This window comes from Giraffa tippelskirchi, chromosome 6 (genome assembly GCF_054371585.1).
Source record: "Giraffa tippelskirchi isolate mGirTip1 chromosome 6, T2T-mGirTip1v1.2.pri, whole genome shotgun sequence".
Taxonomy (NCBI): domain Eukaryota; kingdom Metazoa; phylum Chordata; class Mammalia; order Artiodactyla; family Giraffidae; genus Giraffa; species Giraffa tippelskirchi.
Window position 1 is genome coordinate 79,692,800 of NC_137280.1, and position 14,492 is coordinate 79,707,291.

The following is a 14,492-nucleotide window of genomic DNA, read 5'->3' on the forward strand; positions in this document are numbered from 1 at the left end:
ACAGAGGATGAGATGGTTGGATGGCATCACCAACTCGATGAACATGGGTTTGGGTAAACTCCGGGAGTTGGTGATGGACAGAGAGGCCTGGCGTGCTGCAATTCATGGGGTCGCAGAGAGTCGGACACGACTGAGCGACTGAACTGAACTGATAGTCAAAACTATGGTTTTTCCAGTAGTCATATATGAATGTGAGAGCTGGACCATAAAGAAAGCTGGGCGCCAAAGAATTGATGCTTTTGAACTGTGGTGTTGGTGTTGGAGAAGACTCTTGAGAGTCCCTTGGACTGCAAGGAGGTCAAACCAGTCAATCCTAAAGGAAATCAACCTTGAATATTGATTGGAAGGAGTGATATTGAAGCTGAAGCTCCAATACTTTGGCCACCTGATGTGAAGAACTGACTCATTGGAAGAGACCCTGGTGCTGGGAAAGATTGAAAGCAGGAGGAAAAGGGGACAACAAAGGATGAGATGGTTGGATGGCATCACCAACTTGATGGACATGAGTTTGAGCAAGCTCCAGGACTTGGTGATGGACAGGGAAGCCTGGCATGCTGCAGTCTACGGGGTCACAAAGACTTGGGCACGACTGAGCGACTAAACTGAACTGATGATCCTATTACCATTTTCTTAATTGTTTTGGGTTTATTTCGTGTAGATCTTTTCCTTCTCTCGTGTTTCCTGCCTAGAGAAACTCGTTTAGCATTTGTTGTAAAGTTGGTTTGGTGGTGATGAATTCTCTTGACTCTTTGAAGTATTTGTTTGTCTGTTTGTTTGTTGTAGCCACATCATGTGGTGTGTGGGATCTTAGTTTCCTGAACAGGGATTGATCCTGTGCTCTCTCCATTGGTAGCACAGAATCTTAACCACTGGTCTGCCAGGGAAGTCCCTTTGAAGGTTTTTCGTTGTTTTTTTTTTTTTTTTAATTGCTACCTGAAATTAAAAACCTCTCCCCTGAGGTTTTTTGTTTTGGTTTTCTTTAGTATATTTGGTCTCTCACTGTTATATGTGAGGCTTTCTTCAAATGTCTTGTGACTTTTTGTCACTGGTCCCATTGAAGACTGAAACATTAGAAAACCACATGAAAGTGCATCAGTTGGGATTGTTGAATGAGAGGTTTTTCTCTAGGGCAGCAGGTAGCCACAGGTGTCTCTGTTTTCAGATCTTTTCTCTGGACATTATTTTTCTGGAAGAAAGGCTCCGGTCTCTTGACTGAGGGAGAGCAGCCTGGTTGCTGGTATGAGAGGCTGTGTAGGGTGGGGCTGAAATTCTCATGTGACAAAGTGCATACCTTCACTACAGTGCCCTGTTTTCAGGCTGGGCTCCTAACCCATGCCCTTCCTGTGCCTTATACCAGCAGATCTGTTGGTATTGTGCCTGAGGCCTGAGTCTGGAAACTTGGTTTCAGTTTTTGTAGATAATAGGCCAGTAGAAATGAAGATGTGAGAGTTGGACCATAAAGATAGGTGAGCGCTGAAGAATTGATGCTTTTGGACTGCGGTGTTGGAGAAGACTCTTGAGAGTTGGACTGCAAGAGATCAAACCAGTCAATCCTAAAAAAATCAGTCCTGAATATTCATTGGAAGGGCTGATGCCGAACCTCCAGTACTTTGGCCACCTGATGTGAAGAGCTGACTCACTGGAAAAGACCCTGATGCTGGGAAAGATTGAAGGCAGGAGGAGAAAGGGATGACAGAGGATGAGGTAGTTGGATGGCATCACCGACTCGATAGATGTGAGTTTGAGCAAGCTCCAGGAGTTAGTGATGGACAGGGAAGCCTGGCGTGCTGCAGTTGGACACAACTGAGCAACTGAACTGACTGATGAGAAGTGAAGAAGGAACCAAGACTTCTGTGGGGATCTGAGAGGTCTACCTTTACCTTTCTGCAAACCTTCCCCCCACCCCATTCCCTGCAAATCCCTCAGCATCCTGCTCCCTGCCCCATCCTGCCTTCTGCAGGACTTGTCGTTCAATTCCGCAGCCCTTTCCAGAGTTGTGGGCCACTCACTGAGGTTGGCATTACTCCACTTGGCCAAGATGTTTATTCCTGTGTGCTGACTTCCATCCCCATAGAACATATGAGGCTTTTCATTGAAGGCATTAGTGTGCCATGATGGCATTAGACATGCAGGGGATGCAGGGAGAAGGCCTCTGAGGAAGAACAGAAGGAGGGAGTCGAGGAGGTGGGACAGCTGGCAGGGGACAGCACAGTCTGACCCCTGGCATAGAGAGGGTATGAAGAAGGGTTGGACGCTGTCTATTAGAGGAATCTGGTATCTCATAGGAAAGGACCTCCTCCTCCATGCAGTTCCTGGCCAAGAGCCGCGGTGGGACTTGTGGCCTTGTCGTGAGCAGAGAAGAGGGTTTGGGCACCTCAGTGGGGTGTCTGTCAGTCGCACTCCCACAGTAGAGAGAGAGACAGGCATTTTCATGGCTACCACTGTCCACCCTTGTCCTTCTCAGCTCTGCTTCTGCCCCCTCAGGCTCCTCATGAGCCTCCCTTCCTGAGGGGAAGAGACAAACCATAGTCCCTTTCACCAGGTGGTTGCCCTTGAAGCCACGGCAGGTACTCATTCTCTGCATTATTCCTTCCTGAAGTGTACAAGTCTGGTGGTCCAAAATGGACCACAGGGTCCATGGACCCATGGAGCAGTCATCTTCACGGTCCTCAAGTATGTGATTGGAACTGATACACTTGACAGTTGATGCTCCTGGCAGATTGACCCCTGCATTTGTTCTTTGGTCTGGAGTTGAGAGTTACCTTGATTGGCAAGGCCAAGTGGAAACAGGAAACTGCTGCCCTCAAGATAATACATCAAAAATGTTATTGAACTCTGGGAGATGGGAGAGCATTGAGGAGATTACTGCTACCATTAGAACCTAAAGACTGTCAGGGTGGTGGTTGCCACAGTTCAGTTTAATTCACTAGTCCAGTCCTTGAAGAAACTAGATAGATGCTAGAGAATGTCAACCACCGAGACTTAGCTGACCAGTGGCCCTGATTGTAGCTGCTATGCTGGACATGGTGTTGTTGCCAGAGCAGATTAATAAGGCCTCAGGTGTGTCATATAGTCACTGATTGGGCAAATGCATTCTCCCATACTGATTAGATAAGAGGATCAGAAACCATGTGAAATGGACAGCAATATTCTTTCACAGTTTTGCCCCAGGCCTGTGTCATAATATAGTTGGAAGAGCTCTGGACCAGTCTCCATTTATTAGTTGGCCTCCATGACCACCCCCTACCACCAGCTGGGGGAGGCATGATGTTTTGAGTCTTTGACTTTCAGTGTCCACTTAGAACTTATGTCTAATACCTCTCCAAACGTCTACTTAGGCTCCTGTGCCCAGATACAATCACCCGAGTAAGTGGTCATAGGTACGTGTGAGGAAATCAAGTCAGTGGACAGTTGTGACACTTCTTCAGTCAGTGGGTTCTAGATCGAGAACTGATGAAGAGTGACAACCCCCTCGGCCTCCCCCTCCTCTGCTCCTGCCCTTGTTTGGTTACAGGTGATCCGTATACCCTTGTTGGCTGCCCCAGGGGTGCCATCCCCGTACTCTGTGCATCAAGCCCCCAAATTTAGGTATCATTTGTATTTTATTGTGTATTTCTTGTTTTCCTTGTTTGGGATGGTTTTCAGGATTTCAAGGGGCAGAATTGTCTTTACTCTGCCATCTTCAAACTACAAATCCACTTCATTTGTGGAAAGCTGCTTCTGGTTGTGTGTAGAGACTGATGGGAGAGTGGCTGTGCATGTGGGGAACCCTCAGAAGCCCCGGGACCTCTTTAGGCACTTTCCATTGCCTCCCAACATGGCCACGTCTACCAGTCCAACCAGGACAACAACCCACACCTTTTCCACAGCCTGATTCCACAGGTGTTCATTTGACTATCATAGTTGTCCAGTAGATGGCAGTAAAGTTCATCTTTACTTGGATGGCAGTTGATCCAACAAAATCAGTGCAAGAGGACACTCTTCTGACAGGTAGAGGTGGCTGGCATGGGCATGTTTTCTAACCACACAGCAGTTCATCAGGCTGGATGACACTACTCTGATCATCCTTGTACGTGTGGCTGTGTTAGTTCAAGGCCAGGCTGGATTTCAGGGACTGCTGGGTGGTCAAGTATATTGTTAAGTCATGTCGCTAAATCATGTCCAGCTCTTTGCAAGCCCATGGACTGTAGCACGCCAGGTTCCTCTGTCCTCCACTATCTCCTTGAGTTTGCTCAAATTCATGTGCATTGAATCAGTGGTACTATCTAACCATCTCTTCCTCTACCACCCCCTTCTTCTTTTGCTTTCAGCCTTTCCCAGCATCAGAATCTTTTCCAGTAAGTCAGCTCTTTGCATCATGTGTCCAAAGTATTGGAGCTTCACCTTCAAAATCAGTCCTAACAATATGCAGAGTAGATTTCCATTAGGATTGACTGTCTCATCTCCTTGCGGTCTGACGGACTCAAGAGTCTTCTTCAGCACTACAATTGGAAAGCATCAATTCTTTGGTGCTCAGCCGACCTTATTGTCCATCTCTTACATCCATACATGACTACTGGAAAAACCGTAGCTTTGATTATATGGACCTTTGCTGTCAAAGTGATGTCTCTCCTTTTTAATATGCTGTCTAGGTTTGTCATAGCTTTCCTTTCAGGGAGTAAGCATCTTCTAATTTCATGGCTGCAGTCACTGTCTGCAGTGATTTTGGAGCCCAAGAAAAGAAATTCTGTCACTGCTTCCACTTTTTCCCCTTCTGTTTGCCATGAAATGATGGGACCGGACACCATAATCTTGGTTTTTTATGTTCAGTTTCGAACAAGCTTTTCCACCCTCTTATTTCACCCTCATCAAGAGGCTGTTTAGTTCCTCTTCACTTACCCCATCAGAGTGATATCATGTGCATATCTGAAGTTCTTGATATTTCTCCTAGCAATCTTGATTCTAGCTTGTGATTCTTCCAGCCTGGTATTTCCATGATGTACTCTGCATATAATAAGCAGGGTGACAATATACAGCCTTGTTGTACTCCTTAACAAATTTGGAACCAGTCAGTTGTTCCATGTAAGGTTCTGATTATTGCTTCTTGGCCTACATACAGATTGCTCAGGAGACAGGTAAGGTGGTCTAATATTCCCATCTCTGAGAATTTTCCAGAGTTTGTTGTGATCCACACAATCAAAGGTTTTAGCATAACCCATGAAGCAGAAGTAGATTGTTTTTTGGAATTCCCTTGCTTTCTCCGTGATCCATTGAATGTTGGCAATTTGATCTCTGGTTCCTCTGCGTCTTGAAAGCCAACTTGTACATCTGGAAGTTCTCATTTCATATACTGCTGAAGCCTAGCTTAAAGGATTTTGAGCATAACCTTGCTAGGATGTGAAATGTGTGCAATTATATGGTAGGTGGGACATTCTTGGGCATTGCCTTTCCTGGGGATTGAAATGAAAACTGAACATTTCCAGTCTTGTGGCCAGTGCTGAGTTGTCCAAATTTGCTGCCATATTGAGTGTGGCCCTGTAACAGCATCATCTTTTAAGATTTTAAATAACTCAACTGAAATTCCATCACCTCTGCTAGCCTAAGTCCTAGTAATGCTTCCTAAGGCCCACTTGAGTTCACACTCCAGGGTATCTGGCCCTAGGTGAGTGACCACACCATCGTGGTTCAGTTCAGTCGCTCAGTCGTGTCCGACTCTTTGTGACCCCATGAACCGCAGCATGCCAGGCCTCCCTGTCCTTCAGTGTCCTATCTTTTTTCCTTTTTATACTGTTCATGGGGTTCTCAAGGCAAGAATACTGAAGTGGTTTGCCATTCCCTTCTCCAGTGGACCACATTCTGTCAGACCTCTCCACTATGACCCATCCATCTTGGGTGGCCCCACACAGCATGGCTTAGTTTCATTGAGTTAGACAAGGCTGTGGTCCATTTGATCAGATTGGCTAGTTGTCGGTGATTGTGGTTTCAGTCTGTCTGCCCTCTGATGCCCTCTCTTAGTGCCTACCGTCTTACTTGGTTTTCTCTTACCTCAGATGTGGGGTATCTCTTCACAGCTGCTCCAGGAAAGCGCAGCCGCTGCTCCTTACCTTGGACGTGGGGTAGGTCCTCTCGGCCGTGCTTCTGCACCACCGTTGCATCATGGTTATCCTGGTCATTAAGATGTTTTTTGTATAGTTCTTCTGTGTATTCTTGCCACCTCTTCTTAATCTCTTCTGCTTCTGTTAGGTTCTTAATGGTAAGGACCTTCCATCCTTTATCATGCCCATCCTTGCATGAGATGTTCCCTTGATATCTCCAGTTTTCTTGAAGAGATCTCTAGCCTTTCCCATTCTATTGTTTTCCTCTATTTCTTTGCATTGCTCATTTAGGAAGGCCTTCTTACCTCTCCTTGCTGTCCTTTGGAACTCTGCATTCAGCTGGGTCTATCTTTCCCTTTCTCCCTTGCCTTTTTTCGCTTTTCTTCTTTCCTCAGTTATTTGTACAGCCTCCTCAGACAACAACTTTGCCTTCTTGCATTTCTTTTTCATTAGGATGATTTTGGTCACTGTCTCCTGTACAATGTTATGAACCTCCATCCATAGTTCTTCAGGCACTCTGTCTACCTGATCTAATCCCTTGAATCTATTTGTCAACTCCACTGTATAATCATAAGGGGTTTGATTTAGGTCATACCTGAATGGCCTAGTAGTTTTCCCAACTTCAATTTAAGCCTGAATTGTGCAATAAGGAGCTCATGATCTGAGCCACAGTCAGCTCCAAGTCTTGTTTTTACTGACTGTATAGAGCTTCTCCCATCTTTGGCTTCTAAGAACATAACCAAATTTTGTTATTGACCATCTGGCAATGTCCATGTGTAGAGTGGTCTTTTGTGGGTTTATGAAAAAGGGTGTTTGCTATGAGCAACACATTCTCTTGACAAAACTCTGTTAGCGTTTGTCCTGCTTCATTTTGTACTCCAAGGCTAAACTTGCCTGTTATTATGGGTATCTCTTGACTTCCTACTTTTGCATTCCAATCCTCTGTGTTGAAAAGAACATCTTTTTTTGGTGTTAGTTTTAGAAGGTCTTATAGGTCTTCACAGAACTGTTCAGCTTCACCTTCTTCAGCATTACTGATTGGGGCATAGAGTTGGATTACTGTGATGTTGAATGGGTTGCCTTGGAACCCATTCAGTCATTTTTGAGATTGCACCCAAGTACTACACTTTGGACTTTTTTGTTGACTCTGAGGGCTACTCCATTTTCTCTAAGGTATTCTCACCCACAGTAGTAGATAGAATGGTCATCTGAATTAAATTCACCCATTCACGTCTGACTTCCTACTTTTACATGCAAAAGTACAAAGTCAAGAGATACCTGGAGTAACAGGTAAATTGGGCCTTGGAGTACAAAATGAAGCAGGTCAAAGGCTAACAAAGTTTTGCCAAGAGAACACACTGGTCATAGCAAACAGCCTCTTCCAACAACACAAGGGAAGACTCTACACATGGACATCACCAGATGGTCAATACTGAAATCAGGTTGATTATATTCTTTGCAGCCGAAGATGGAGAAGCTCTATACAGTCAGCAAAACAAAATTGGGAGCTGACTGTGACTCAGATCATGAACTCCTTATTGCCAAATGCAGACTGAAATCGAAGAAAGTGGGGGAAACCACTAGACCATTCAGATATGACCTAAATCAAATCCCTAACAATTATACAGTAGAAGTGACAAACAGATTCAAGGGATTAGATCTGATAGACAGAGTGCCTGAAGAACTATGGACGGAGGTTCGTGACACTGTACAGGAGACAGGGATCACGACCATCCCCAAGAGAAAGAAATGCAAAAAGGCAAAATGGTTGTCTGAGGAGGCCTTACAAATAGCTGAGAAAAGAAGAGAAGCTAAAGGCAAAGGAGAAAAGGAAAGCTATACCCATTTGAATGCAGAGTTCCAAAGAATAGCAGGGAGAGATAAGAAAGCCTTCCTCAGTGATTAGTGCAAAGAAATAGAGGAAAACAATAGAATGGGAAAGACGAGAGATCCTTTCAAGAAAATTAGAGATACCAAGGGAATGTTTCATGCAAAGATGGGCATTATAAAGGACAGAAATGGTATGGACCTACCAGAAGCAGAAGATATTAAGAAGAGGTGGCAACTATACACAAAAGAACTATACAAAAAACATCTTCATGACTCAGATAATCACGATGGTGTGATCACTCACCTAGAGCCAGACATCCTGGAATGTGAAGTCAAGTGGGCCTTAGGAAGCATCACTACGAACAAAGCTAGTGGAGGTGATGGAATTCCAGTTGAGCTATTCAAATCCTAAAAGATGATACTGTGAAAGTGCTGAACTCTATATGGCACCAAGTTTTGAAAACTCAGCAGTGGCCACAGACTGGAAAAGGTCTGTTTTCATTCCAATCCCAAGGAAAGCCAATGCCAAAGAATGCTCAAACTACCACACAATTGCACTTGTCTCACACACTAGCAAAGTAATGCTGAAAATTCTCCAAACCAGACTTCAACAGTATGTGAACCGTGAACTTCCAGATGTTCAAACCAGATTTAGAAAAGGCAGAGGAACCAGAAATAGCCAACATCCTTTGGATCTTTGAAAAAGCAAGAGAATTCCAGAAAAACATCTCAGTTCAGTTCAGTCGCTCAGTCGTGTCTGACTCTTTGCGACCCCATGAATTGCAGCACGCCAGGCCTCTCTGTCCATCACCAACTCCCGGAGTCTACCCAAACCCATGTCCATCGAGTCGGTTATGCCATCCAACCATCTCATCCTCTGTCGTCCCCTTCTCCTCCTGCCCCCAATCCTACCCAGCATTAGGGTCTTTTCCAATGAGTTACTCTTCGCATGAGGTGGCCAAAGTATTGGAGTTTCAGCTTCAACATCAGACCTTCCAATGAACACCCACGATTGATCTCTTTTAGGATGGATTGACTGGATCTCCTTGCAGTCCAAGGGACTCTCAAGAGTCTTCTCCAACACCACAGTTCAAAAGCGTCAATTCTTCGGAGCTCAGCTTTCTTCACCGTCTAACTCTCACATCCATACATGACCACTGGAAAAACCATAGCCTTGACTAGATGTACTTTTGTTGGCAAAGTAATGTCTCTGCTTTTCAAAATGCTATCTAGGTTGGCCATAACCTTCCTTCCAAGGAGTAAGCGTCTTTTAATTTCATGGCTGCAATCACCATTAGCAGTGATTTTGGAGCCAAAAAAAATAAAGTCTGACACTGTTTCCACTGTTTCCCCATCTATTTCCCGTGAAGTGATGGGACCAGATGCCATGATCTTAGTTTTCTGAACATTGAGCTTTAAGCCAACTTTTTCAGTCTCCTCTCTCACCTTCATCAAGAGGCTCTTTAGTTCTTCACTTTCTGCCATAAGGGTGGTGTCATCCGCATATCTGAGGTTATTGATATTTCTCCCGGCAATCTTGATTCTAGCTTGTATTTCTTCCAGCCCAGCATTTCTCATGATGTACTCTGCATATAAGTTAAATAAGCAGGGTGACAATATACAGCCTTGACGTACTCCTTTTCCTATTTGGAACCAGTCTGTTGTTCCATGTCCAGTTCTAACTGTTGCTTCCTGACCTGCATACAGGTTTCTCAAGAGACAGGTCAGATGGTCTGGTATTCCCATCTCTTTCAGAATTTTCCACAGTTTATTGTGATCCACACAGTCAAAGGCTTTGGCATAGTCAATAAAGCAGAAATAGATGTTTTTCTGGAACTCTCTTGCTTTTTCGATGATCCAGCGGATATTGGCAATTTGATCTCTGGTTCCTCTGCCTTTTCTAAAACCAGCTTGAACATCTGGAAGTTCACGGTTCACGTATTGCTGAAGCCTGTAGAAAAGTAGAAAAACATCTACTTCTGCTTTATTGACTATGCCAAAGCCTTCGACTGTGTGCATCACAATAAACTGTGGAAAATTCTGAAGGAGATTGGCATACCAGACCACCTGACCTGCCTCTTGAGAAATCTGTATGCAGGTCAGGAAGCAACAGTTAGAACTGGACATGCAACAACAGACTGGTTCCATATAGGAAAAGGAGTACTTCAAGGCTGTGTATTGTCACCCTGCTTATTTAACTTATATTCAGAGTACATCATGAGAAATGCTGGGCTGGATGAGGCACAGCTGGAATCAAGATTGCTGGGAGAAATATCAATAACCCCCGATATGCAGATGACATCAGGCTTATGGCAGAAAGCGAAGAAGAACTAAGAGCCTCTTGATGAAAGTGAAAGAGGAGAGTGAAAAAGTTGGCCTAAAGCTCAACATTCAGAAAACTAAGATCATGGCATCCGGTCCCATCACTTCATGGGAAATAGATGGAGAAACAATGGAAACAGTGACAGACTTTATTTTCTTGGGCTCCAAAATCATTGCAGATGGTGACTGCAGCCATGAAATTAAAAGACGTTTGCTCCTTGGAAGAAAAGTTGTGACCAACCTAGACAGCATATTAAAAAGAAGAGACATTACTTTGCCAACAAAAGGTCCATAGAATCAAAGCTATGGTTTTTCCAGTGGTCATGTATGGTTGTGAGAGTTGGACTGTAAAGAAAACTGAGCGCCGAATAATTGATGCTTTTGAACTGTGGTGTTGGAGAAGACTCTTTTGAGAGTCCCTTGGACAGCAAGGAGATCCATCCAGTCAATCCTAAAGGAACTCAGTCCTGAATATTCATTGGAAGGGCTGATGCTGAAGCTGAAGCTCCAATACTTTCGCCGCCTGATGCGAAGAACTGACTCATTAGAAAAGACCCTGATGCTGGGGAAGATTGAAGGCAGGAGGAAAAGGGGATGACAGAGGATGAGATGGTTGGATGGTGTCACCAATTCTATGGACATGAGTTTGAGCAAGCTCTGAGAGTTGGTGATGGACAGGGAAGCCTGGTGTGCTACAGTCCATGGAGTCGCAAAGAGTTGGACACGACTGTGCAACTGAACTGAATTGATTCCTGTCTGTTTTAGTTTACTGATTCCTAAGATGTCAGTGTTCAATCTTGCCATCTCCTGCTTAACCATCTCCCATTTATCTTGATTCATGGACCTAACATTCCAGCTTCCTATATAGTACTGTTCTTTACAACATCAGACATTACTTTCACCACCAGACATATCCACAACTAAGTGTCGTTTCCACTTTGGCCCAGCCACTTCATTCTTCCTGAAGCTATTAGTAATTGCCCTTTGCTCTTCCCTGGTAGCATACTGGACACCTTCTGATCTGCGGGTTCATCTTCCGGTGTCATATCTTTTGCCTTTTTATACAGCCCATGGGGTATAAAAAGGAGAATCTCCTTGGAAAGAGGAGACTGGCAGGCTACAGTCCATGGGGTTGCAAAGAGTTGAACACAACTGAGTGACTAAGCACAATTTGTGTTCTGAAATACCCATTCTTCCCATATTCTTTGGTTCTAAAAAAGGAACGTAGGAACAAATTGGTTTGTTTTACCTTAGCTGCATTACTGCCTCCTCACAGGAAAAGGTCGCTGGTTTGAGTGTGGTGCCTCTTCTTCCCATGCTTTGTTTTGTGCAGCCTCGCAGCTGTGGGTGGGGTTGGCCGTGCTCCCCTCAGCACTTCATGTTGGGACATGCATGGAGGAAGTGCTCTGGGGCCAGCCAGGGACCAGTACATCTGCATGGGCTTGGTAGGAGTTTTCATTATGTTTTTAAGCAATGCATAGTTATGTTATATTTTACTGAATTCTGAATGTTTAGAAAGAAAGCCCTTAGCAGTAATGAAACATAGTTTTGACTAATGTAAATTTAAATGTTTTTCTACTTATCCTGGTAACATTTGGCAGCTGTCACTCAAGGCACACCTATGCCCATTGGTGATGCATCAATTGGAAAGTTTCAGCCAGGTGCTGGTCCTAAAACATCATTTACTGTGTAGTGTGACTTGGCAATTTGACATTGTAGCTACACATTGGGAAGCACTTGTGAAAATAATAGATATGGATTGTTTAGAAGTCATAGTTTCTAGGATGACTTTTCAGGCCGAAGTTCCAGGCACGAATCAAATTCCTGTGGCTTGAGGAAGGGTCTGGGATGTAGGGAATCACCATAAAGAAAAGCCCTAGAGTAACGAAGGAAAAAGCTACAGAAGTTGTGACGAGTTGTATTGAGAGTGTGGTGGAGTGTGATGTGTACATTCATCTGGCAAACATTTTCTGAGAACCTGCTGTGCCAGACAACGCTGGGAGCACAGAGACACCTTGAGGCCTCCTCTCACAGAGCCCTCACTGGGAGGGGTGAAGAAGGGACTTTAAGAGTAGTGTGTGTGCCGGGGAACGGCAGGTCCCAGGTGATGGGAAGTTGGTGTTGGTAGTCATGGGATTCTTCTTCCAAAGAAAGAAGTCTTTGGGAGATTCCAGGGTCCAAGAATACTAGCCCTATGTTGTCCAGTATCATAGCCACTAGCCACATGAAGCTATTAAGTACTCAGAATGTGGCTATAATTATAAATAAATACTGGATTTCAAAGACAGTACCAAAAAACGTAAAATACCTCAATAATATTTATATGTTGGTTACATTTTAAAAATGAATACTATGGAAATACACTGTATTGTATTAAAGAAAATATTATTAAAATTTAATTTTACCTTTTCTAGTCACTTTTTTTAAGGTGGCTGTTAGAGAATGTAAATTACACATGTGGCTTGAATTATATTTCTTTTGGATAGCAGGGAAGAGCCAGAACGTTGGGAACCGAAGGATGACCAAGCATGGAAGGAGGGAGGAGTGGATGTTGTAGAGACTCTCAAAAGGATTTAAGCCAAGTAGTGTCATAAAGGTTTCCACACAGTGGATAAGGGCAACCGTCTGGTCTCTCTAGACTGATTATTGGTTTCAATTTGGGCATTAGGTTTTCCAACATGATTCAAAAGCCCCAGGGTTCAATTCTAACTTTCTTCCTTCTCCCAGCACTCTCCCATACTTCACTGGTCACTGACCTCACAAATCCTTACCAACGTGAGCTTGTTTACTTAGCATGCTTTGGTTCATGTATTAGCTTAAGCCATTTCTGTCCTAGGATCTGAAGCCTAGTAACATTGTAGTCAAGTCAGACTGCACCCTTAAGATCCTTGACTTTGGCCTGGCTCGCACAGCATGCACCAACTTCATGATGACCCCCTATGTGGTAACGCGGTATTACCGGGCACCCGAAGTCATCCTAGGCATGGGCTACAAAGAGAACGGTGAGTACAGACAGAACTGGAAGAGGCCGTGATGTTTAAAATGAGTGCTGTTAGTCATCACTAGTTTTTTTCTCTTTCTTGTGAACTGTGTGAAATATAATATGGAGCCTGTGTTATGCATAGATTATCATAGTTCACAGATGAGAAATAATTTTATATTTCCATTGGTTAAAGTTATTCACTTTAAAATGAATATTTTGAACATTTATCAAAGTATAATATGCTTACAAAAAATATGCAAATCCCAAGTGTACAGCTCAGTGGGAGCACACCCACATAACCAGCAGCATAACAGGCCTCTCCAGGACCCCTCTGGGTCTCAATCCCCAAGGGAAGCCATTATTCTGATTTCTAGCACCATAGATTGATTTTTCTTATTTTTGAATTAGATATAAATGGAATAATACAGCATGTCCTTTTTGTGTGTAAAATTGGTGTTTGTTTTTTTCTTAACAGCAAAACTTATTCTAGCAATATCAGAGCTCTTTGGAACTTAGCTTTTGAAAAATTTGTCAAAAAGAACTAAATCACACTTACTTATTAAAAAAAAAAAAGAGTCTGAAAGTTTGCGTAAGTCATCTGAAATGAGTTGAGCTTCAGATTTATTCAGATGTTTTAGAACTTGTGTTCCCATTCAGAGAGACACAAGTCTGTGGCCTTCCAGTCCTCTGTGGACATGAGAGAAAATTAGGTACCCTGTTAGCGTCTCTCACCCCACCTCCACTGGCAGGGGCACTGAATAGCTCTCTGTCTGGGCATCTGAGGCCTTGATTCAGGTGGGCCCCACAGAGGAGGGGGAACAGCCAGAAGCTGAGGCACCTCTGGCCCTCACCTGGAACCCAGACAAGCCTGGTCCTGTGGGGCCCTGCTGACTTGACAGTTTAGAGACAGATTATTCTGGAGGCATGGTGTTCATATTTCACACGAGTCCTACTAACAAGCTGGGTCTGTCTTTGTTTGGGAGGGGATTTGAGAAAAGACATGCGTGGGGGTGGTCTCTGGCTGGTTTTAATCACCTGGTATTTGGTAGTGGACATCTGGTCTGTCGGGTGCATCATGGCAGAAATGGTCCTCCATAAAGTCCTGTTCCCAGGAAGAGACTGTATCCTTCACAGGAGATACCTGGTGCTGACCACAAGGCCGGGAGCCGGGGTGGGCTCGTGCCTGGAAACAGCGTTCTGCGGACAGGCACTCCTTATTTCTGGGGCTTTGTTTCTGAAGCTGTAAAGTATTGGACTCGTTGGCACTGAAAGCCAAAACAGAG

The 14,492-nt window shown here is 44.2% G+C and overlaps 1 protein-coding gene across 14 annotated transcripts in view; it reads left to right on the forward strand.

The window, feature by feature from the left end:
* MAPK9 (mitogen-activated protein kinase 9) overlaps positions 1–14,492 on the forward strand; it is a 71,441-nt gene that overhangs the window by 43,977 nt on the left and 12,972 nt on the right. For 11 of the 14 annotated variants that reach the window (XM_081497583.1, XM_081497588.1, XM_081497585.1 and 8 more), the window contains one exon: positions 13,063–13,228. In XM_081497583.1, the coding sequence (XP_081353709.1) occupies positions 13,063–13,228 (166 nt within the window). Of the gene's footprint in view, positions 1–13,062; positions 13,229–14,258; positions 14,331–14,492 lie in introns of all 14 variants that reach the window. The other 3 variants (XM_081497589.1, XM_081497586.1, XM_081497594.1) reach the window with 1 other exon arrangement.